This window comes from Leishmania infantum, chromosome 31, assembly GCF_000002875.2.
Source record: "Leishmania infantum JPCM5 genome chromosome 31".
Taxonomy (NCBI): domain Eukaryota; phylum Euglenozoa; class Kinetoplastea; order Trypanosomatida; family Trypanosomatidae; genus Leishmania; species Leishmania infantum.
This window is the reverse complement of record NC_009415.2, coordinates 189,526-213,129: the sequence shown is the minus strand read 5'-3', so window position 1 is coordinate 213,129 and position 23,604 is coordinate 189,526. Positions and strand designations below refer to the sequence as shown.

At 56.9% G+C, this 23,604-nt stretch overlaps 5 protein-coding genes and 2 non-coding genes across 7 annotated transcripts; 5 read left to right on the top strand and 2 right to left on the bottom strand.

Moving 5' to 3' along the window:
• Positions 1-1,453: 1,453 nt before the first annotated feature.
• Positions 1,454-2,983, top strand: AAT25.2 (putative amino acid transporter aATP11; the record flags this gene model as incomplete). The annotated part of the gene is made up of 1 exon (XM_001467283.1): positions 1,454-2,983. The coding sequence occupies one exon, from the start codon at positions 1,454-1,456 to the stop codon at positions 2,981-2,983; it is 1,530 nt and encodes a 509-aa protein (XP_001467320.1).
• Positions 2,984-7,228: 4,245 nt separating this feature from the next.
• On the bottom strand, positions 7,229-7,301 carry LINJ_31_tRNA1. Its single transcript has one exon. It is a non-coding gene (tRNA).
• Positions 7,302-7,512: 211 nt separating this feature from the next.
• Positions 7,513-7,646, bottom strand: LINJ_31_snRNA1. Its single transcript, XR_001203191.1, has one exon. It is a non-coding gene; the product is annotated as a small nuclear RNA, U2 snRNA (small nuclear RNA).
• Positions 7,647-8,224: 578 nt separating this feature from the next.
• AAT25.1 (putative amino acid transporter aATP11) lies at positions 8,225-9,643 on the top strand (the record flags this gene model as incomplete). Its single annotated transcript, XM_001467345.1, has 1 exon — positions 8,225-9,643. One exon carries the CDS (start codon positions 8,225-8,227, stop codon positions 9,641-9,643), a length of 1,419 nt encoding a protein of 472 aa, XP_001467382.1.
• Positions 9,644-11,136: 1,493 nt separating this feature from the next.
• On the top strand, positions 11,137-12,126 carry LINJ_31_0580 (putative mevalonate kinase; the record flags this gene model as incomplete). Its single annotated transcript, XM_001467344.1, has 1 exon — positions 11,137-12,126. One exon carries the CDS (start codon positions 11,137-11,139, stop codon positions 12,124-12,126), a length of 990 nt encoding a protein of 329 aa, XP_001467381.1.
• Positions 12,127-12,911: 785 nt separating this feature from the next.
• On the top strand, positions 12,912-16,706 carry LINJ_31_0570 (conserved hypothetical protein; the record flags this gene model as incomplete). The annotated part of the gene is made up of 1 exon (XM_003392662.1): positions 12,912-16,706. One exon carries the CDS (start codon positions 12,912-12,914, stop codon positions 16,704-16,706), a length of 3,795 nt encoding a protein of 1,264 aa, XP_003392710.1.
• A 1,462-nt stretch (positions 16,707-18,168) lies between these two features.
• On the top strand, positions 18,169-20,694 carry putative ABCD2 (ATP-binding cassette protein subfamily D, member 2; the record flags this gene model as incomplete). The annotated part of the gene is made up of 1 exon (XM_001467343.1): positions 18,169-20,694. One exon carries the CDS (start codon positions 18,169-18,171, stop codon positions 20,692-20,694), a length of 2,526 nt encoding a protein of 841 aa, XP_001467380.1.
• Between the last annotated feature and the right edge of the window lie 2,910 nt (positions 20,695-23,604).

The following is a 23,604-nucleotide window of genomic DNA, read 5'->3' as shown; positions in this document are numbered from 1 at the left end:
CAGGACTGTATCACGGAGGGGGCACCACCAACGCAAACAAATCGAAGGTAGAGTGCACGAGTGTGTGGGGCCCATCCATGCGCGTATGAGGCTTTGGGCGCCGGTGACAGAGACACCACGGGAGGGCGTCCCTCCCTTCCTCGCCCAGCCCGCATCACATCGCCTGGTTTCTCTCTTGTACGACCAGAATGCTGTTTGCGGTCTTGCTAGCGAGGCTCGGGGAATTCTGCCCAGCGGGGTGCAGCACCCCCGCTGTGTTGGCGTCATCCAAGTTGGCCTATGCGACCCTCTTCACCCGTTGGCTCTCTCTTGCGCATCCCTTTCTGCCTGGCTTCTGCGCCTGAGTGTACGTGCGGCCATGCCTGTACGCACATGTGTGTACGTGTCTCTTTATCCCATGGCACACACACGAACATGCACCTACCAAAAAGACAACACCACAGCGCAGCACACAAACGAGGTCCTTCTTCCGCATCCGCTCCCTTTCATTGCACGCACACGTTGTTGGTTGTTTTGTGCTGTCTCTCCTCTCTCTCGTCTTTCTCCTTGTTTGTTTCCCGAGTCTGCGTCTTTTCCGAGCTCACCACGGCATACACGGCGCTACGGTGATCCATTTGGTTTGGGTCTATTTTGTGTGTGTGTGTGTCCCTGCCTTCCCTTCCTTCCTCTACCCCGCTGTCGCCTCACGCCATCGCGAGCACGGCTCATACACGCATTCGTCATCTGTGCGCGCCTCGGAGCTGCGACACAGACACGAAGGAAGAGGAAAGGCGGAAGAGGAGGAGCGGGGTTGGGGGGTGGGTAGGTGGGTGGGTGGGGGGCATTTACAACACGGTGAGCGTCAGCGCATCCTCTCTTGTTTGCTTGTTTTTCCTGTGTGTTTTTGTGGACCCCTCACAGCGGAGGATTCACTACGGCTTGGTTTTCTTTCTATCCTTCCCTTCTTCGCAGTTGCCCGCCATTCTGTCGGCGAGAACAACGAGTCGGCCAAAATCTAAAACAACATGAAGCACCACATGTTTGTGTCTCTCTCTCACTCTTGCTCTTGTACTACACAGCCACAAGCATTTCCGTGAATACGAAACGGACGTACTGGTAGGCCAAAACGTCCGTTCTTCCCACCCACCGACCCCCTCCTTACCATCGTACACTACTAGGGTGCTGAACCAGTCAAGGCACAAACCACGCACACACAGATATATATATATATAGAAACGTAAAGAGGTTAGCACCCTTCCTTTTTTGTGTGTTGGTTCGTTGTTCGCTATCGGATCACTCGCTCGCACTGTCTCTTGCTTATCGCGTCGCCTCTTTTTTCCTGCCCTGGCGTTACCGACATTCAAGTGCCACCCGGAAAACTGTGACCGCCTCGCTGCCTCTCTCGAAAGCTCGACATCTCCATACAGCGCTAGCACGCTAATCCAACCGGAAAAGTCACACGCGCACGCCTAACATGCCTGGCAACCGTGTGCCACTGTCCCACACGCTTGGCAAGGATGAGGTGGAGCTGAAAGGACATTGTCGCAGCGATTGCCATGAAGCGCCTGCGGCAGCACTGGGGGATATGGACCCCAAATGGGTGGACGTGGACGATGAATTCTCCTGCGGTGGCGGCCGGAAGCTCCTTTACGAGTGCCCAGATCTTCCTATGCAAAACGGCGTTGACCGAGATACCGAGGGCCAGCCACTCCCAAGCTCTCAGGCACCGGACGAGGTGAGGGGTGCGAAAAGACGGGCGCGGCGAAACATCTTCTCTCGTATCTTCAACGCCATCATCCCGCACGGTGGCCTGCTCTCTGGCGCAGTCAACCTGGCGTGTGTGACGCTTGGTGCCGGTATTATGTCGATCCCGTCCGCCTTCAACACATCGGGGATAATCATGGCGGTGTTTTACCTCGTGATCATAACCAGTCTTACCGTGCTCTCCATCACGTTGTTGTCTAACGCCATGGAGAAGACCGGCATCTACAGCTTCGAGGGACTTGCCCGCGCTCTCTTCGGTCGTGGTGGTGACATCGTTGCGGCCGTGCTCATGTGGATACTCTGCTTCGGTGCTTCGGTGGGCTTCGTCATCGCCATTGGCGACATCCTCAAGCCGATCTTCGCGCACCCTAAGGTGCCACCATTCCTGCAGGAGAAGAGCGGCCGTCGCTGCATCATGAGCGGCGTCTGGTTGCTATTTATGCTGCCGCTGGTGCTGCCCAAGAAGATCAACTCCCTCCGCTACATGTCCGCCGTCGGTGTCTTCTTCATTGTGTTTTTTGTCATCTGCGCCATCTATCACTCCATCGTGTACGGGTTGAAGGACGGCATCCGCAAGGACCTCGTTATGGTGCGTCCCGGCAATGAAGCCGTCTCGGGGTTGTCCATCTTCTGCTTCAGCTACCTGTGCCAGGTGAACGTTGGCCGTATTATCGTCGAGAACACCGAGAGAACAACTCGCATGATCACACTTCAGGCCATCCTGAGCTGCAGTATCTGTGCAACGCTCTACTTCCTCACTGGCTTCTTCGGCTACGCAGATTTCGGGCCTTCTCTGAAGGGCAACATCCTGGAAAGGTACAGCCCCTACCAAAGCCCCATCTTCTTCGTTGTCTTTCCCGGCATCATCGTAAAGCTGTGCGCCTCATTCTCGCTGGACATGCTCGCCTGCCGCACGGCGCTGTTCCAGGTGATGCACTGGGACGTGGAGACGATGCCGTACTGGAAGCACACCCTGGTGAGTGTGCCGATGGCCATCGGCGCTCTCATCCTCGGCTTGTTCGTACCCGATATCAACATCGTCTTTGGACTTGCCGGCGCTCTCTCTGGCGGCTTCATTGGGTTTGTATTCCCGGCGTTGTTTGTCATGTACGCTGGCAGCTGGAACCTCAAGAAGGTGGGTATCTGGTACTACCTCGCCACTTACTTCCTGCTTATCTGCGGTGTTGTTTCCATTGTCTTTGGCACCGTTTCCACCGTGTACTTTAGCTTCTTCGTGTAGGCCCTCGGCCAGTGCGTAGACCGTGCACGGGGGTGCTGTGCATGAGCCGGGCAGCAGAGCAGATCGCACTGTCGCCGTATTGTTTCACTCAGAAGTGCAGTTTTGCTTGAGCACTGTACGTTCCTGTGCGTCTGTCTGTGTCTGTTTCTCCCCTCCCTCCGCCTCCGCCTCGCGTTGCTTGCGCATCGAGCGTTGTGCGGACACGGGGCTGCCTCTTTCTCTCTCTCCCTCCCTGTGCCGCTGCTGCCACTCGCAGAAACGAAGTTTTCTTTTTCGTTGACCAAAGGATCGGCAGCTGTTAGTGGATGGAGGGACTGTTCACCTCTGCTGTGTTGTCTGTCCGCGACTTCCTCCAGCCTCTTCTGCCAGGACGTCTTTGCCTGTCTCTTCCACGGGCCGCGCAACTTTCTGGCCGTCGCCGATGCTGCCCCTTCTGACGAGCCCGTTCTCCTGGTAGCACCGGCCCTATTTACGCCCTCACGCACTCCTTTTTGCCGTCTTCCCTTGCGCGTCCGTCGCCGTGCCGAGTGAGAGGCACGGAAGATGGGAAGGGTGCGCGTGTAGGCGACCGGTGCAGATGTGACTTCTCGCATGGAAGACGAATGCGAACGTTCGTCTTCGCTGCCTGCGCACGGGAGCAGTGGGGACGGCAATGCAAGGCGATGAAGAGGACTGTGTGGCGCGCATCTTTTTATTCGGCGTGTGGGTGGGTTGAGCCAACGGTGAGACATGTTCCGCTCTTCTGCGTTGCCTTCGCTTTTTCTTCTGATACGCTGGCGCATATGCTCGCTGCTTTCTCCTCCCTCTTCTTGAGTCGCTCGTCTTCTTTTCATTGGGTGTGTACGTCCCTGTTTTTCTTTCCGTTCTTCGCATCATCATTATCTCTCTCCTGCTTTCCTGGGTACGCACTACTTCAGTGGACATCTTTTATCTTTCCTGCTGCTGTGTGTATATGGAGGCGTTTGTGACGCTCGGATGCTTCTCGTTTTTTCATTTTGTAGCGGTGTGTGTGTGTGTGTGTGGGGGGGTCTCTCTCCTTCGCATGAGTGATAGACGCAGGAAAGACGCATTTTCTTGGCGCTAAATGATCTCACGCCCTCCCCCACTCCTTCTCAGGTGGTGCGTATGCGCAGGCCTCAGATGTCTCTCCAGCGCGCACGATCGGCGCACTTCTCGCAGGAGCGAAGACGCGTAGATGCGCGAACAAGAGCGCGCAACTTCACCGTTGTGGATTCGCTCTGCTGCCCTGCTTCTTTCTTGCTGCAACTTTTATTATCGGAGGACTTCCTTTACGGAGCGCATCTAGTTTTCCATCGACCACAAGCGCTCGCACTGACCCGCACACGCCGCTGACAGATGCCGTCAATCGCCACAAGAGAGTTTGCCCTCCATCAACGTTGCACGCTTTCCTCGCTCTCTTTGTGCAGCAGAAACGGAAACGAAAAGGGGTGCGCGTGGTCTGAGAGTGTAACCACGAAATGGGTGCGATGAAGAGGCGGCGCGTGCAGTGCGTGGCTCCGCCGCTGTTCGTGCTGCGCTGTGCGATTTGCGCTCCCTTTCTCCCGCCCCCTCTTTACTGTGTTCTTCGGCTCGACGCTGCTGAAAACGCTCGCCGCCCCTACTCTCCTCCCCTCCTGCCTCACGCTGTCCCTTCCCCGTCCACACGCTCGCCTCGCTGCCCACTCCGTGTCTGTGTGCTGCGTAGCCTCGCTGACTTCGTTGATGGGCCCGCACGGCTTCGACGCGGCAAGGTGCGATTCTGTCGGGTGCGGCACCTCAGCGAGTGCTTCCGCGCGGCATTTGTGGGCGAGCGCATCCACGAGCACATGCGTATGTGGTGTGACATTTGTTTGGGCGGATCATGCATGGGCAGACTGCGATGAGCCTGCTGTGTAGGCCTTGTCATCCTCTGCGTATGGCCTCCTTGAGGTTTGTTTTTTCACGTCGCCGTGTTTCTCCCCTTTCGGGGTGGCATTTCTCTTTTGCCATGCGTAAGAAGCAAACGTCCTCCCCACCCGCCTCGCCCCTCGCATGCCACGTACACTACTGCGAAGGAGGCTGTTACAGTCTCACCCGCAGCAGCATGTCTCTGCAGCCATTTGCTGTGTGCACTCGCCTGTCCGCGTGCGTCGTGTCCTTTCACGATGTTTGTGCCTCGAAGCGGGATGCGCGCATGCGATGCCGGTTCTCTTGTTGTTGGGCTCTCCAATGTCTGTCGGCAACTCTGTGCCCTACGACGCTGCTGCACGTCTACCAGTCGTGCTTGCGGTGAGGTGCACACGCACAAGGAAACGACATCAATAGGAAAACGGCAAGAGCTCGAGGGTGCTCCGAAAGCACTCCAGTAAAGAGAGTTGGTCGGACCGGTGTCACTTTTTGCGTGTTTACGGTACATCGGGTGCGCGCACATGTTTTCTTTTTTTTTTTGACCGCGTCGTTGCTCGCGTGCTTTCCTTTTCCTCTTCGCCTTCGGTCGTGCCTCCGTGCTTGATGTGCCTTCTCTGTCTCACTCTTACTTCGGATGCGAAAGCGAATCAACGCCCAGTGCACGAGGTGCGCGGGCGCTTGTCTCAAGGCCGTGGGCCACGAGTGAGCGGGCTCATCTTCTCCCTCTTCTTGGTTGGTCCGGCCGGTGGCTGCTCCTTCTGCGCGCTACATGTTTTCGCTTTTTTTTCCTCCACAACCGTGGTCCCTCCTCCTTGGCGGTGATGTCTTTCTCCCAGCCAGCTAGCGTATGCCGCAGTCTCTGGATGGTGTTGTGTCGACGAATGCTCCGGTGCTGGCGTAACGACAACCAACGGCAAAGCCTAAACAAACAAACAACGAAGTCCGCCACCGCTGCGCATCGCCGAAGGGAACGCCAGACTTTGCGTGCGCCCCACCTAACGTTTTCCTGTGTTTTGTTTTTCGCATCTATTCAGCTTGAGTGCTCCGCGCCCCGCCCCACTGTTGATCCTGCGTGGCTGCGGATCGGGCGAGGCGTATTTGACACGCGCCCGCCCGCCCCATCGAGACAGCGTTTGTCGCGCCAGCCTCCACGCTGTGAAACCCAACGCACTCGATGGTTTGGGGCACCACTGCACAGTGGAGTATACGATCAGACACTTGACGCTCTTCTCTGCAGCCACAAAAACGAAGGTGCGGTTGTGTTGTTTTACAGCACACGCACCTGCTTTCGCTCTCTACTCTGCCGTCGCTTTTCTTCTTTTCAGCACTCCTAGAGGTGAGGGGCAGCGGGCCAAAAAAGGATAGCGTGTCTGACTTGAACGACGCTCGTCCGTGATTCGCTCTTCCGGTGCCCCTTTCGGACTCCTCACAATCGTTCATTCTTTTTCTATTTCGAACGAATGGGGGCTTCCTGGTTACGGGGGGACACCCTCCGTGTGTGCGGCATTTCAGGGTCCAGCACCTCCACTCGGCGTGGGAAGGAGCCAGGCAGTCCCCCTCCCCCTATCCCCTGATGAATGCTGAACCAACTCTGATAGTGGTAGAGTCAGGTGCCTACGATGTGAGGAGGTGAGACCGATTTATCGCTACTGACGATGTCGGTTGCCAGGTCACGGATGGTGTGGCGTCGGAGCGGCCTGCAGCTGTGAGCACGCTTGTGCCACCCATATGGCGGGTGAAGCGTCCGTGCGACCCGAGCATATGCTACCCACCCACCGGGAGCCCTCGCTGTCTACTGGTTTGGGGTCCCTGAGCCAGCCTGAGGAGGATTGCACCGCGTGGTGACCGGCAATGATGGGGGAGGCTGCGCGGCGACCTGCGAGGCGGGTGGGCGGGTGGAGTTTGGGCCAGAGGCCGTGCTCGGAGGCCTGGGTCGGCGGATGGCTGTACCGCGTGTCTACCGCTGCTTCGCAAGACGCGACGCGAGCCTGTGACAGGACCGTGGGGTAGAGCTGAAGTGAGCGGGTGCTGCACGGCAAAGAATGAAAACGTAGAAAACAACGTCATGAGCAGGACCACCCGTGTGTAGAGTGTGCGCGGTGTCGCTTCTGCGGTATCGCAAACGAAAAAGGCGCGTAATATGCGGGAGTGAGTTTGTCTGCACGGCGAGCAGAAAATGCACAAATTCGCGCGTAGGGGATACCGATGCGACTGTTCGCCGCGATCGGCTTCTTCCTCGGACTACTCCCCCGTCTTCCTCGATTTCTCCCAACAAACCCCTTCCTCGCACCATCCTCGTTTTAAGCGGCCGCCGCCCCACTGCGGCCCAGGCTTTTCAATCGTGACGGGTGAAAAAGTTGGAGAAGTTGGGTATCGATCCCAATACCTACCGCATGCTAAGCGGTCGCTCTACCATCTGAGCTACATCCCCGACGCGCTGGCGCTCTAATACACTACGATAGAGAAAAATGCTTCTTCTGCAAGGTTCGAACCCTGAACGAATCCCTCCCTGGCTTTGAAACGGCATCCTTTGGGCTAAAAATGAACGCCGCTGCATCCGAGCTGCGAAAAGGGGACGCAACTCAGCAAACCGCTGATTAATAATGACAACAAGCTTTGATTTTGTTAGGGGTAGCTTTGGTATATCTTCTCGGCTATTTAGCTAAGATCATGTTTATAAACTGTTCTTATCAGAGTAACTCCTGATACTGCCTTCGGGCAAAGGAATAGAAATTATAACCCAAGGTTGTTTCCCTGGAGTTCCACGTTTCCAGGGGAGCAACTCTTTTTTTCGCCCGGGAACAGAACATCTGTAGCAAACGCCGCAAAAGCGCACGCTCATTAATGAGTGCGAGAAGGAAAGCTGCTCAAGTGGTGGGGGAACGGCCACCAAGGTGCGTCCCTTCACGCTTCGAGCAGCGTGCAACTCCCCCCCTGCCTCTTTGATCACTCAGCTCTGGAAACGCTCTCATGCCAGCGGCGGCAGCCCCTCATTACGTCACCTCGCGGAGAACGAGCCCACACAGCGCTTTGCTTGGCAGCAAACGTCCTGTTTCTTTTGCCCTAAGGACTGGCAGTCGCTTGCTCTCAACAGCAACGGCGCACCATGGTGCCTGCTTGCATCCGTGGGCTGTCTTGCAGCTGCAAGGACTCTATGCAGCACGCCGTTGCTGCCGCGTCGCTGATGAAGCGCAAACAGAATCCCTCACCCGTGCATCGGCGCCGCATCGTAAAAAAAAAAAAGAACACGGAATCTCCCTCTCTTTCTCTCTTTTCTCGTCTCCTCACACGCTGGCAAATCTACGTTGCAGAGCTACCACAACACACGCTGAAAAAGCGGCACCTCCAATCAAGATGAAGGCAGTGGAAGCCACTCGGGTGTCGAGTACGGTACTAGCGCAGGATATTCCGCGAGAGGTCGACGCGGACGCCGAGGAGCTTGCTGAGATGGATGTCGCCGATGGCAACAAGGTGCCTGCGCACGTTTGCCCAGATGACAGCTTCCATTCCAAGGACAGGGGCAACAGAGACCTCAGCACCATTGGCCGCCTCCTACAGGTCATGATTCCGTATGGCGGCATGCTATCGAGCAGCTTCAGCATGGCCTCTACCACCATCGGTGCCGGCATCCTTGGGCTGCCGGCGGCCTTCCATAGTGTCGGCATTATTATGGCCACTGTCTATCTCGTACTGATCACGGCCGAGACCGTGTACTCCATGCGGCTTCTCGTGCAGGTTTCGGAGAAGACAGGTCTTCGCTCCTTCGAGGAGATGGCGAAGCAGCTTCTGCATCCGCGCGCCAATATCTTTGTCGCCATCATCCGCGCGCTGCACATCTTCGGCGGCTCCGTCGCCTACGTTGTCACCATCGGTGACCTTCTCAAGCCGATCCTCAGCTCCTCTGCGTCAACACAACCGTTCCTTCTCACCTCCATAGGCCTGAAGCTCCTCACTACCGGTTTCTGGCTGGTCTTTATGTTTCCGCTCGTCCTGCTGCGGAGAATCAACTCGCTCCGCTACGTCTCCGCCTTCGGCATTCTCTTCATCCTGTACTTGGCTCTCGTGGTCATCACCCACAGCGCCATGAATGGAATGAGAGCGCGTCCTCGTCCGACAACGCGGCTGATTAGCACTGGCAACATGGCCATTGAGGGCCTCGGAGTGTTCATCTTCTCCTACATGTGCCAGATCAACTGCTTGGAAGTGGCGCTCGAGATGCGACCTCGCAGCCTGGGCCGCTTCACGATCTGCGCCGCCGTGAGTATGACCATCTGCGGTATCCTGTACTACGCCACTGGCCTCTTCGGCTACCTTGACTTCGGCGAAATGCGAGGCTCCATCCTGCTTCGCTACAACCCACTTCAACAACCGCACGTGTTCGTGGGCTACGTTGGCGTGTTCATCAAGATCTGCGCCTCCTTTGGTCTCCTGAACAACGCGTGCCGCAGCGCTCTCTTTCCTCTCATTGGCTGGGACCCCTACACCGTAGTCTACTGGAAGTACCTCATCGGCGCTGTTTCTCTTGCTGTCCTCGTACTCATGCTCGGGCTTTTTGTGCCGAACGTGAACATAGTGTTTGGGTTTACGGGAGGTGTATGTGGTGGTTTTGTTGGGTTTATCCTCCCTGCGCTATTTGTGATGTACGCTGGAGGGTGGTCGTTTCGCTCCGTAGGAGTAATCAACTACTGCTGCACCTACCTCGTTTTGGCTGCTGGCGTGGTAGCCGTTGTCTTCGGCACTGCTGCCACCATCTACAGCGTCGCTACTAACTAAAAGCGAAAGTGGTTAAGAAGACTCCACTGATTCGATGTTCTGCGGTGTCTTTTATTCCCGATAACGACACAGTCAGCGTTGTTTCTTTGTCCTGCCGTTCGTCTATTCGCGCAAGGCTCACCGGTGTAGACTATCTCCAAGCCTCCGTTGGCAGAGGTCTTTTGTTTTTGCTTACGTTTTTCTCCGTAAACGCTGGTAGCCCACGATTGTAGTCTCCCAGTATCGGGCCCGCTCGGTCCACCTGCGCTTAATAGCCTTTGCTCCTTTTTCTGAACTACATAGATGCCCTATGTAGTCAGCAAAAACATATTACGGTATGCAAGCTAGACTTCTGCCTTTTTCCGTTTAGAAATGCTTCCTTCCTAGCAGACTCTTACCCGATTCTCGCCTCCCTAAAGTCTAAAGGCTTGCCTTTGCCTTTGTGCCCTTAGCTTGATGCGTTTGCAGAAAGGAAAGAATCACACAATGGTTGCGCCGTGCATGTGATTACCATTGATGCTGAAACAGATGTTCGCCGAGCATACGAGCTGAGCTGTACCGGCGATTCGCTTCACTCGTTGCTCTCCATCTCTATGATCTGCACTATGCCTGCAATCTGCAGCGCAAGCCCCTTCTGCCCATTCTCTTGCCTTCTGTTATCCCTCTCCTCTATATGTGCGGCTTGACAAAGACACGGCGACATGGGCGTATTCGATGTACATAATGTCTGCTCTACACCCAGCTTCGGCGCATAGCATTACACCATCACATTGAACAGTGAGTTGTTGTGGCGCGCCTGGGCGCGGCTCAGATTTCACATGTTCTCTTCTGCTTGCCAATCAAGCATCACCGATCGTGTATCTCATCTCATCGTCTCCCATCATTGCCCACGGCAGTCACTGGAAAGGGTGAACTTGGAGACAAGTCTGTTTGCTAATGATCTCTCTCTCTCTCTGTGGTTTTGAGGTGACAGTAGTCTCTGAGAGGAGTCGCCTGCTGTTTATACTCAATGGTATCATGCGCGCTTCGCTACCTCTCAGCTGACTCCATCTCGATGCTAAGGTGGTTGTCTGGTTCTGTTGATGTGCTCACTGTTGCTGCCAAAAACTGAGCCCCCCTCCTTAGAGTGTCCTGCGTTTCTCTGTGGCCAGTCCCAGCCTGATGGGCATGCCTGACTATGTTGGGCCCACAAATAACAGACTGGTGAGGCACTCAGACGTGTGCTTACGAATACTGCTTTCGCCCACCTCACCCTTTCTGCACTGCATGTCTCTTACCCTGCCACTGCAAGTTACTTTCTGTTTCCTCTTTTTTCAGGCACTCCTGCCTCTCTCTGTTTTGTCACCGCTTTTTTTTTTTCGTACGTCTGCATAACAGAAGGCCAAGTTTTTTTTTTTCTGTGTTGTCACTGTCACTCCTACAAGGCAGCCCTCTTGACAGGCGCCACCACATAATACCCCTTTTCAGGAAAACGTCGTCATTTTCTTCTCCACTTATATTCTCACTTTCTCCCCATGCCAAAGCCCGTCAAGAGAAAGACAACCGGCAAGAACATCGGCTATGGCAAAGTGATTCTCTTTGGTGAGCACTTTGTCGTGCACGGTGCCGAAGCCATTGTTGCCGGTATCAGTGAGTATACGGAGTGCCGCCTGGAGATTAATCCCGGCGTCCCCGGACTGCAGGTGGACGACCAGCGCCCTGCTATCCCCGGCTACATTGCACAGAAGCGCGACGAGCAGATAAAGGCGCATCAGCTCGTCCTCGATCACCTGAAGGTGGACCTGTCTAGGGATGGGCTGAAGATGCTCATTGGTGGACCACTGGTACCGAGCAGTGGCATTGGTGCCTCCGCCAGTGACGTCGTGGCCTTCTCGCGCGCCTTGAGTGAGTTATACCAGCTGAACTTGACGGATGAAGAGGTGAATCAGAGCGCATTTGTCGGCGAGGGCGGCTATCACGGCACACCAAGCGGGGCTGATAACACTGCCGCAACGTATGGCGGACTCATTTCGTACCGTCGCCACAACGGCAAAAGTGCCTTCAAGCCCATCGCGTTCCAGCAGCGCCTCTACCTAGTCGTCGTGGGCACCGGTATCAACGCCAGCACCGCGAAGGTTGTCAATGACGTACACAAGATGAAGAAGCAGCAGCCAGCGCAGTTCAAGCGACTGTACGATAACTACACCCACATCGTCTCCCAGGCTCGTGAGGCCTTGCAGAAGGGTGACCTCCAGCGGTTAGGGCAGCTGATGAACGCCAACCACGATCTGTGCCGCCAGATCGACGTATCGTGTCGTGAGTTGGAGTCGATTGTGCAGACGTGCCGCACTTATGGTGCTCTTGGCGCGAAGCTGTCGGGCACCGGCCGTGGCGGCATTGCCGTAGCTTTGGCGGCGTCAAGTGACCAGCGCGATGCCATTGTGAAAGGCCTCAAGGCGAAGTGCCCCGAAGCTAAGTTCATTTGGAGGTATACAGTACAGCCTTCCACCGCGTCAAACCTGTAACATGTTTGGTTTACGGTCATCTTCCGTTGAAAATGAAGACAATTTCTGTTTCCTTTATTGTAGATCCTCGCATCAATGTTTTCTTTCTTCTAAGTCACAGGCGACACACGATTAGCTACCCTCTGTTTGAGGAGACAGGATTCTCAACGTGCATCATCACCTGCAAACGCGTGCCTCTACCGTCTTTATATCTAAAGTGGTTTTCGGTATACTCTACGAGCGCCTTTGCCTTTTCTACTTCTCTGTCAGCGGCGGCGTGCCTACCGAAAAAACAGAAACCAATTGAATCTGCTCTGCTGCTCGGGTTCTTTCACGAGTTCTGCTAAGATGCATGGTTCACCTGCGATCTGGCGAAAGGCGCAGCTGACAAGCGCTGCTCGGGCAGCATACCAACTTTTCCGAAGATTTAGAATGCTTTCACATTTTTCTTTTCTCGCAAACAACTCGAGCAGTGCCTCACCGGCTCCTTACAGCCAAGATTCATATGTGTCTGCGGTTTGTGCCGCTGCTGTTGTCATCCTCACCTTCACACTCCTCGTCTTGCTTTACGACTTGCACCAGCGAGGCACCCCTTTACTCTACATAGATACATAGAGAAGCCGAAACGCCACCCATACAGTTCACTTAACAGCCCTGTCGGAGCGTACAATAGACTGGCAATTCGTGCAGGCGGAAGAGCTGCAGCAGAACTCAGTAAGGCACCGTCAAACTGTGTTTCCTCCGCTTCCCTCTCGTCTTCTCATTGGTTGCTCTCCTCTTGCATTCTTGCAACATCGGCAGCGCATATGCAGACGGCGCCACCGACGCAGCAGCGGCGCACCTTTTCGCGCGCAAACGGCGCCGATGGAACAGCCGTTCCACGCTTGGTGGCGGCTGAGGAACGCCACCGCAAGAACCTGCATCAAATCCAGCAATTGAAGCAGGCGCTGTGCTCTACCGTCAGTGCGGCTGCTGTGCCATGCATGTCTGCGCTGTCGTCGCGAGGTTGTTCACTACCCTCGTCTACTCTCTCAGTGCCACCGCCTTCCAACCCTTCCTGGATGGCGCCCTTCCTCGAGAGCCCCAGCGGGGTTGTGGCCTCGCTGTCTCAGACAAACGGGGCAACGGTGCCGGTGTCACGCCAGTCGACGTGGACCCCCGTATCAGCGGCCGCATTGCGCGAGAGCCATCAGGAGGTGGAACGACTCGTGCAGGAGCGCAACAAGCTGCAGCAACAGTGTGTAGAGTGGGCTAGTCTTCTTGGCGAGGCGTCCCATCGCGCTGCAGAGAGCGCTGGCACGAACGCGCCACTTGTGTCTCACTCTGGTGTCGAAGCTGATGCCTGGTCCCCGGTGCACCAGGCGGCGCTCGCAGTTGTGAGGCAGGCAACGCGCTGTTACCCTAGCGCATTACGCGAAGCGCGGATCAAGTCGGATGTAGGAGCGACAGAGGACACCAGCACACCACAGTGTGCCGGATCCTCAGCGTTGATTGCGCCACATGAGGGTGAGCTGAGCGAGCCGTTCCTGCACGGCAATAGCAGTCCACCGCTCACAACAGAGGAGCTGGCGAACGCGCTCCATCGCCTGGCTGAGTTTCTGCCCAGCCTAGCTTCCACGATGACTGCCAGCGAACTTGTTGCTGCCTCAGAGCCAGACCTGTTGCACCGCATCCGCACTCTCGAGGAGGAGAGGCGAAGCGACTGCCTCGTTGTGTTATCCATCACAGACCATCTCACTCAAGTCGCCACACAGCTGCGACGAGAGGCTGCGGAGAAAGACGAGGCGCTACACGCATTGCAGGAGACGGTGGAGGCGCTGATGGAGGAGAAGTCGCAGTGGGCACGGCGCGCTCGGGAGAGTGAGGAGGCGCTAGCGGAGAGGTATGAGCAGTACAGCCAAAGAGAGAAGGCCTGGGAGAGAGAAGTGGCAGGGCTGCTGCAATCAAAACATAATGCGGAAGCTGCCTCTGCAGCACCAATGGCTCTCCCCGCCTCAATCACAGTAGCCCTGGCAGACGGCAGCGGTGCTGCCTCGGCGACAGCGACGGCGACGGAGATGGGGGAGGGGCACATCACACAGCTACAGCAGGAGCTTGACGCCAAGGAGGCTACCCTTGCGACTTTGGAGGAGGAGCATCGTGCCCTACAGGCTACGCACGCAGAGCTGCAAACTCACAGCCAACAAGCGGAGGCGGCCCACCAAAAGCGCATTGCAGAGCTGGAAAGTCAGTTGAACCCGCTGGAAGAGGAGCTGCAGACCCAGGCTTGCATTATCGGATCAACGCTGCGCAAGGTTGAGGACTTGTCGGTGGCACATCAGGCCGAGACAGCCGCCTTGACAGAGTCTCATAACGCGTTTCTAGCAGGGAAGGAGGTGACACTTCTCAGCTTGCAAGAGGCCAAGGAGAGGATTGAGGTGGAGCTGGCAGAGCGCACCGCGGACGCGGCGCAGATGAGGGCGGAGCTAGAGGCCGCTCTTGGTAAGCTTGCAGCAGCCCAAAGTGCTTCAGACCGACCGGGTTCATCTTCGTTGGTGCATGACGGCGTCTCAGTGGGGAACTCGTCTGTGGTGGAGTCGACGGACCTACTACGGCCCACAGGGCCCAGTGAAGGCGACGGCGCCGACGCGTCGCTTCAGATGGATGGGGCTAGGACCCCCGGCAAATGCGAGAGGGCGAAGAATGACGATGCAGAAGATGCTGCAGAGTCGCCGACGAAGCTCGTGGACGTGCGAAAATTGCAGCAGTCGCTGAACCGGATGAGTCGAGAGCGCACGGCCCTCAAGCGCAAGCTGGAGCATCGTGCTGGTGCCCTTTCAGAGATGGAGAGCGAGTTGGAGGCGGCGCTGCGGCTGGCGGCGCAGCGAGGCGCACAAGTGCAGGCACTCACCGCTGAGCTGGAGAGATCAAAAGCCACTGACACCTCGGCACCAGCAGATGCGAAAGCAGCAGATGAGGACGACACCGGTGAGGAGGAGGCCGACGCGGAGACGTTGCTCCAGTTGATGGACTTTTCGGAGCTGGAGCGATACGAAGATGAAGGGACACTATACCCCGATCTGGTAGACTTGTCCGGGTGGCTGCTGGGACACGCTGAAGGCTCCTCGATGCGGTTCTCCACCTACGTGCAGCACCACCTCAGCGAAAACGAGCAGCTGCGCATCGCAGCAGTCGGCCCTCTGTACCACATCGGCTTTACCCTCCTTAAGGTGGAGGGGCTCGTGAAGCAGGAGGATGACTCGTTGTGTCTCCCCATGCCGTGGCGCCGGTTCCTGCTCCAACTGCAACAAGTGTTGGACGCACAGCTGCAGGCCACAGTGCTGAGCCCCGCCGATTCGGCGAAGTGCTTCTATGCACTGGCGAGTAGTGCGGGCTTGCTCGGCAACCTTGCTAGTCCTCCTCGAGACCCGCTGACTGGGTACTCGCTAATTATCGCTGCTTTGTGCGTGTGTCTGCGTTCTCCATCACCGTCTACTTCGACCGATAGCTCCTGCAAGTGGCACTGCTGTCAAGCAATACTGCACCACGTATCTCGCTACGGGGACGGCAAGACGGCGAGTCAAACGGGACGCAGCATTGCTGATGCCGACTCGCAGGCGCCGGACAGTCTGTTTCTCGCCTTGTGCGCTGAGTTCCCAGCAGCGACCGCATTACCCGAGGAGGATGCAGGAGACGAGGGTGCGACTGCAGGCGGCGGGACAGCGTCCGTGCCCCTGCCGTGCTCGATTCGCCTCGCCGCACTCCTCACGAGCGACCTTCTGAGTGACTACCTCCCCATATCGCACTTGGCGTTGTGCGCTGCGGCCCTCTCTGACATTGTCGACAGCAAAGTCGCACCTATCGAGGGCCAGCTTCCCGCAAGCTCACAGACGGAAGCCACGAAGATCTTTGCGGCGGCGCGGCCGCGTTTGAGCTTCGCACAGAAGCGTGACGTCGCCCCGCTTCTGCTGTACGTGGCTCGCCACGAATACCTTTTGTTTGACTGGGCTCACGAGATGGCCGACGCGGCTGCCGAAGTTGAAGGTGGCTCACCCAGCGAAGATGGACATAGTACGGATACTGCCTCCCTTACGTTATCCTCACTTGGTGTCTCCGTGACATGGCCGGCGTCGGCAACTGTGCAGAAGGTACCATCTCGCTCAGCTGCAGTCTCTGCCCGTGCGACACCACCTGCCGAGGTGGAATCGATCACGCAACTGCTCATCTTCCTGTGCACTGGGCTCTTGCCGACTCTCGTGCTTGCCATTTACCGCTGCCCTTCACTGGAACAGGAGTCGCAGCTTATCGATGCCTTCTTTCGCACGCGCCGTTTGCTCATGGCGAAACGGACCGCACTTCTCGCGAAGAACTCTACAGAGGCATGTGCCGCCTCGGGGGTGATACCGGGAGTTACGCTGCTGCTACCCGAGACCCGACTGCGCAATCTTGTAAACGCTGCACTGGCACCCATCAAGCACACCGCGCCCTTTCCAGAGCGAGCGGTGCAGGTGCCGGTGGCGGAGTACGAGCGACTGCACCACGAGCTTCTGTCCCTGTACGAAACAAACGACACGTATCACCGATACATTCAAGAACTGCTGAGCGCGGCGGAGGCGGCATAGGTGTTGCTGTGAGAGTGTGTGTGCGTGCAAGTTGGAGTGAGTTGCGTGCTCGCTTGCATTGTGAGCAGCAGCTGCTGCTGCTGCTGGTAGAGGCGTAGGGGGAGGGGCTCATCCAACGGAGCCCAGCGCACGCACTCTACTGTTGCTCAGCCTTGCTGTGTGACGTTTCGACCCCGCCGCTCTAACGTGAGCCGCAAAAGTCACCCGGACAGCAGTCCTTTGCTGTCAGCTGTGACACCCCGGTGGAAGAGGTTGGAGCATTCACGAACTGGTATGGAGGTGCTGTTGCCGTTGAACCTGCCGTCTCTAACCCCCTCGGCCATCCTCTCATCGTTATCAACGCAGCTTGTCGTCGACTTTGTTGCTCACCAGGACAGTTCCTGCGGGTGCGAATCCGGCGGCTATGTCTGTGCGGTGCAGCGCAGAGTATTGACCTTTATTTTGTAATTGCTCTCTGTCCATTTTCTGTACTCAGGTATGACTCATTAGAGCTTATGTGTGCATGCTGTGTGTTGGGAATACTATCTGCAGCCCCCCCCCCCTTCCTACCTCCCTCTCTCCCTCTGTCTCTTCTCTCTCGCGCTGCATATGCTCGTTGCTTTTACACTTCTTAGTCCCGTCATTGCCTTGTGCGCTCCTTCGCGCTATGCCGTAATGTCGTGACAGAAGCAACTCTGGGGCGTCACTTGATGTGTAGCGAGGGAAGACAGCTGTGACACGTGCCCACGATGTGCTGAAGGAGAGGAAGGGGTGGTGGTGGTGGTGTAGCAACGGTGACGTTTACGCTGCCGAACACGCACAGAGGGAGAGGCACGTGCTGGTGGGACCTATTCTTCACAGATTGTGCACCCGCATCTGCCCTTGCCCATTTTCACTCGTTACTGTTTGTTCCTGCTGCGCTCTTCCACATTCGTGCAATCCCCCCTTTTGATACCCTCCTGCACACATTGCTCACGTCCCTCGGCCACTGCAGCGTCACTGCTTCTCAGCTTCCGTCGTCGGCTACCGCTCATGCTGCTAATCGCGGGGGTTAGCTCGCATTCCGGCCACCCCTTCTTCTGATCGTTGTTCTCGCGCCTTTCGGCGGTTGCGTCTGCCCCATTACGGCGTCGTCGCGCCAGCTGCTTATCGACCGTGCGGGGTGCGGCAGTCGGCTGTGCTGTGTACACATTCATGCACAAAAGGGTGGGGCTGACTTCTTTTAATCGCCATTCCTCAGTCGCCACGACTGACTTCCTGATACTCGCCGTATGCTTCTCGCTTCTGTTGCGTGCCTCTCACTCTCCCTCTTTCACCATCTCAGCCACACCCACTTACACGCATAGAAGCGGCTCACACGTTGGACTCACGAAATTCGAGGGCGGCGCATCAACACGTGCCACAGATGCGTAGTCATATCCCTGTTTTACTTCACCCCTTTCGCTTTTAATCTTTTTCATTTTTGAAGCTTGCCTTCGAGAAGATGGTCTCCTCTGAGGTGCTCGGTGAGTACGTGAGGGAGTACGCGGCGTCGCGGTTGCGGGACCCCGTCATGGCCAGCTGGGTGGGTGGCTCCCTCGCCTTTCTCGCGACCATGTACGCTACGTCAAGCGGACGGCAGCTCGCCAAGGCAATGCCACCGCCACCGTTGCGAGGCATTCAGGGCAGTATCGTGCGCGGCACTGCCGCGTCTGAGGTGCGAAAGGGGGGCGGCCTCACACTCGTGCCGCAATCGACGCCTCTGTCGCCGTCCTCTCCGGTGTCGCGCGCGACTACGTCCTCCGTTTTCATCTCTGCCTCCGCGGCGACCGCAGAGGCTTACAGCCAAGTCTTCAACCAGGAGGTGTCTGTGTTCAATCGCTTTATGCAGCTGCTGCGTGTGGCGATCCCCAACTGCCATGGGCGGGAGGCGCGGAGCATCTACATTCTCTTTGTGCTGATGATTGTGCGTGCCTACGTGTCGGTGCGCCTTGTGAATGTCAGCGGGTTGGTCAGCCGCACGGCAATCGAGGGCAACCTGCGACACGCCATCCGTGCACTGGCGTTATTTGCCGTCTCGTGTGTGCCGGCCACTCTGCTGAACGTGACGCTCGACTACTACTCGGAGCTGCTGGGACTGCACTGCCGCGACAACCTCGCCGCCTACTTCTCCGACCGTTACCTGAAGCGGCGCGTCTTCTTCCAGATGGCCGGTCTGCACGAGGTGGACCACGTGGACCAGCGCATTACCGAGGACGTGCGTAACTGGGCGCGTGTGTCGGCTTCTCTCTTCACCAGCATTCCGCGTCCGCTGATCGAGGCCATCACCTTCTCCTTCACATTGGCGCGGCAGACGGGGTGGAGGGGGACGCTGTTGACGTGGTCCTACTACCTGACCTTTGCTGTGTGGATATGCTGCTGCGCCCCCAACCTTGACTGGATGGTGCAGCAGCGCACGGAGAAGGAGGGTGCGGTGCGGAGAGCACACCAGAGATTGCTGGCCTACGCGGAGGAGATCACGCTCACGAAGGGGTTTCAGTTCCACGAGAAAGTGCTGCAGCGCCTCTTCAAGGCAGTTACGGACCAGTCGCGCTACGCCGCCTACGTGCGGTCGCGCTTCGACTTCACTGAGACCTTGCACAACAAGTACGGATCAGTGTTGCTGGGCTACGTTGTGTGTGCCATGGCTACCATGCATCAGAAGAACCAGACGACAACCGCCGAGACGGCAACCGCAGCGCTGACGTGTGCCTCGTACACCTTCAAGACACTCGCCACCGCGATTGGGAAGTCTCTGTGGAACGTCAAGCTGGTGTTCGTCGTTGGCGGCTACACACGCCGACTGGCGCAGTTGCTTGCCGCGCTAGACCGCGCAGACGTGCTGGTAGAGATGCAGACGAGTTGCACCGCACAGTCCCCAATTGTGAGCCGCGCCTCTGGTGCCTTTCCGGTGCGCGGCAATGACGGGAAGGCCATGTCCAACTACGAGGACTCTTTCGGCCGCATCGTGCGCAGCGACCACATTGAGTTCGTCGACGTTCCGCTTGTGCTGCCCACCGGTGAGTGCCTCTGCAGCTCCATGTCATTTTACGTCAAGCCAGGAATGAACCTGCTCATTCTTGGTCGCAATGGGTGCGGCAAGTCCTCCACGTTTCGCCTTCTGGGTGAGCTGTGGCCACTGCGGGGTGGCCGTATCGAGAAGCCGGAGGCGGAGCAGCTGTACTACGTTCCGCAGCGGCCGTACATGTACGATGGCACGCTCCTCGAGCAGGTCATCTATCCCCTCAAGAAGAAGGACCTCACTGTCGGCGAGGCCGAGCTGTACGGCTACCTGCAGATGGCGGGGCTGGACTACGTTTTCAGCAAGTTGAACATGTCGTGGGAGACGCGGCTGCCGTGGAGCGACGACTCCCTCTCGCTTGGCGAGCAGCAGCGTCTTGCCATGGCCCGCCTCTTCTTTCACCGTCCGCGTTTTGCCATTCTCGACGAGTGCAGCAGTCTTGTCGACCTCGACGTGGAACGGCAGATGTACGACCGCTGCGTCGAGCTCGGCATCACTGTCATCACGATTGCGCACCGCCGCAGCGTGTGGCAGTACCACAACTGGATTCTCTACTTTGATGGCAGCGGTGGCTACATGTTCTCACCCCTGCAGTACGAGACGGGTGCCTCGGCGTTGGTGCTGACGTGCGTGCGATCCGCCTCGGATGCGTCGCTGATCGGCACGGAGGTGCGCATTCCTATCACGGACCGCCTATGCAGCGAGGATGAGACGGTGACGGCAAAGAAGGAGCCGCCGCCGAAGCTCATTCAAACAGCACAGAAGGCAGAGGTACCGAAGTCACCGAGGGCAGAGACGGTCACAGAGAAGGTAGAGAGAGAAGAGAGGGCAAAGGCAAACGGAGACGGCGATGGTGTGCATGGGTCACACAGGCAGTCGCGACACAGGCGCTCGCGCAAACACCGCGCCTCAGACGGCAACAAGGCAGTTGGTTTCGAGACCCAAGCGGAGACTAGCGGAGGAGAATAGTTAAACTTTCGGGTTTCTTGTTTCGTGAGCACCGTGTTTTGATGAGGAAGCAATGCGCATAATGTTGAGGAGGTGCGGAGAGCAGCTGACTAAAAGGATGTCTGAGGAGAGGAACGGCGGACAGAGGGGAGCATTACAACACCATTTTTTTTTTCGTACGTCGTGTGGGTACCGCCAGCTACGCCAAAGTCGCGAAGAAGCCCTCCTGCCGCTCCTTCTACTCTCGATCGGTAACGGTTCCTTCATAGAGGCCTTCCATTCTTCCCTTCCTCTACCTTAGGAGGCGGCGCCTCCGTTTCAGCACTCGTGTGTGCGTGTTTGTATATGTGAGGGGGGGGGTGCGTATGTGCGGTGCAAGAGGGCGCTGCTACCTTTGGGCTCTGCTTCATGCCTGCCTCTCTCCCTGTGTTGTGCGCTCTTTTCCTTTTGCGCCCCCATGCTTTTCCCTCTCTCTCGCTGTCATGTTGTGGGTCCCCGAACGTGGGTGCTCGTTCCTTGGGTTTTGTACATGTGAATCTCTTTTTTTCTCCAACCTCTTCCTCCTCCTCGTTCCCCCCTTTGTCAACGAGCGAGGGCGTTTGCGTCTACGTGTGCACGCCTTTGCCCACGTGCGACCATGCGCACAGCGCTAGAGAGTGCTCGCGTGCACACGTCCTTCCGTAGAGCGTTCCGCGGAGGGTGCTGAATTCGTTTGATTTGTCGTCCCCTGATTCCAGCCGATTGTATTTAGGAGGGACGACACAGTAACCCCGGTGGGGGCGCATGGCGGTGCCTTGCCCTAAACATAAGCACGGCTCAGGAAACGCTCCCCTTCCGCATGTTATGCGCGCATTGCGCATGGACGGTTGTCTGACGAAAACAGGTGCCCAGCTCAACGATAGCGTCAACTTGTGCGCCGAACACGTGCCCAACGGCTGACGCATCCCTTCAACTCCGTCGCATTACATCATGTGCGTGCAGTTCCCTTGTACATCAGTGCGGCACCGGCTGCTTTGACAGCTCTCCAAGTCGTATGCTGCCGTTCTCCTTGCCCTTCCACTCTCCTGTTTCCTGTCTGCCCTCCGCCACTACTCACACCCACACCCGCCAACATACACACATGTGTGCACACACTAATACAAACAATGCGCAGGGGGTTTTCTTTTCGTTGCTGGTCACGCGGCACTCGTGCATTGACGTGCAGGCACTCGGGCGAGGGGCGTACCACAACTCCCTCATCGACTGCTCTTCCTGCACAAAAGAAAAGATTCTGCGTATTCGCCCTCTCTCTTTCTTAACCGACGTCTCTAGGACTCACTAATCGCTGGTGCTGCTTCCTTGTATCTATATTCTTTCCCTCACCTGCCACACGCACACACACACACACACACAAAGGAGATCATAACTTGTGCACATAGCAGCAACAACGCAAACAAGGCGAAATAACATTAGACTCCTTCCCTCCCCTTCCCTGAGCACTTCCCACACTCCCTTTCGTTCCTTTTCTCTCCTTCCTCCTCCCCTTTCTCTAGTACGGGGACCTTGGCGCCCCGCTAACCCGTACGCATCTGCGGGTTGTTCATGGTCTTCCTTTTTTTTTTCGTCTATTTGCTTGGTTTCCTTTTGACGTTGGTTCACCTCTTTGGCTTCTTTTACTGCGCTGATCTGCTCTCTGCCCTCCCCACCACCACCAGCACCCTTTTCCCCCCTTTTGTGTGGATGCGTTACTCGGTGATTCCGATCCACCGGTGGACAATCTGTTGATGTTCATACACACACACACACACAAACGAAAATACTAAAGAAACCGGGGACTGAAAAAGCAAAGAAAGGCGTCACGACTGTTGCGCGGTTACTTCGTGTACGTGTATTTCTTTCGCTTGTGCTGCTTACTGGTCCTGTATGTGTATGTATGTATGTGTGCGCCCTTCTGCCTCTCGCTTTCTGTTTTGCTTTATCGCATACCTTTCCATCTCTCCCTCTCTCCCCCTCCCTTCTTCTGCTTCGTCTGTGCTGCACGTTTTTGTGGTGCCCCTTCCGTATTCACTGTGGCTCGACGGCGACGACGGCGGCTAGGCCGACGATCACCATACCGGTGCGTGGGCACGCACACACATCCTCGTCGATAACCGCTCAGGCCGCTCGTTCGCTTCTCGACCGCCCTCCCACTGTGTCGGCTGCGTTTGCTGCTGCGACCGGGCGTGGCCCGTCCCACCGAGTGGCCGCGCATCCCCACGCACGCTTTGCATTCGACGGAATACCGAAGCGTCGCGGCGAGGCTCTCGGCGTTGCTGCGGGTTGTAGTGCGAGTAAGAAAAGCACCTTTTCTTGTTCATTTTTTTTTGTTCGTTTTGTGTGTCGTGGCGTGTTGGTTGCGGTGTGTGTGTGCGCGCGCGCGCCTCCCGTGTTTTGTTTGTGGACTCGGCGCTTCCGCATATTGCATTCCGCTACTCGCCCCTCTCCCGCACCTTTCTCCTGTGCGGTGTCTTATCGTCCCCTCGCGAGAACACGTTTTGTGTTTCCTCCGCCGTCTTTGTGGCCCCCGCTTGTTTGCTACGTGCGTGTGTGAGCCGCAGCGGCTCTTATCTTCGCCGCTGTGCGTGTGAGTGTGCGTGCCTCTGTTGGAGTGCGTCATTTTCTTCCCCAAACTCTTCTCGTTCCCCCCTCTCTCCGGTGTCTTTCGTTCCGCAGTTGCCAAGCACATTTCGTTCAGCCGCCACGCGTTGTCCTGGCCGAGTTGTTCGTCTTTTTGGCGTTCTTTGTCGTCGTCTTTTGCAGGTGTTGACCCTCTGTCCGAGTTCGGTGTTGAAGCAACCGTGGCGCCGCCCTCCATCGCCACAGCTCTGCTCCACTCTGTCTTCCGAGTACCTCGCTCACCTTGTGAGGGTGTGAGTGTTTTGCTTGTTCTTATTTCTTATATATATTTCTTTG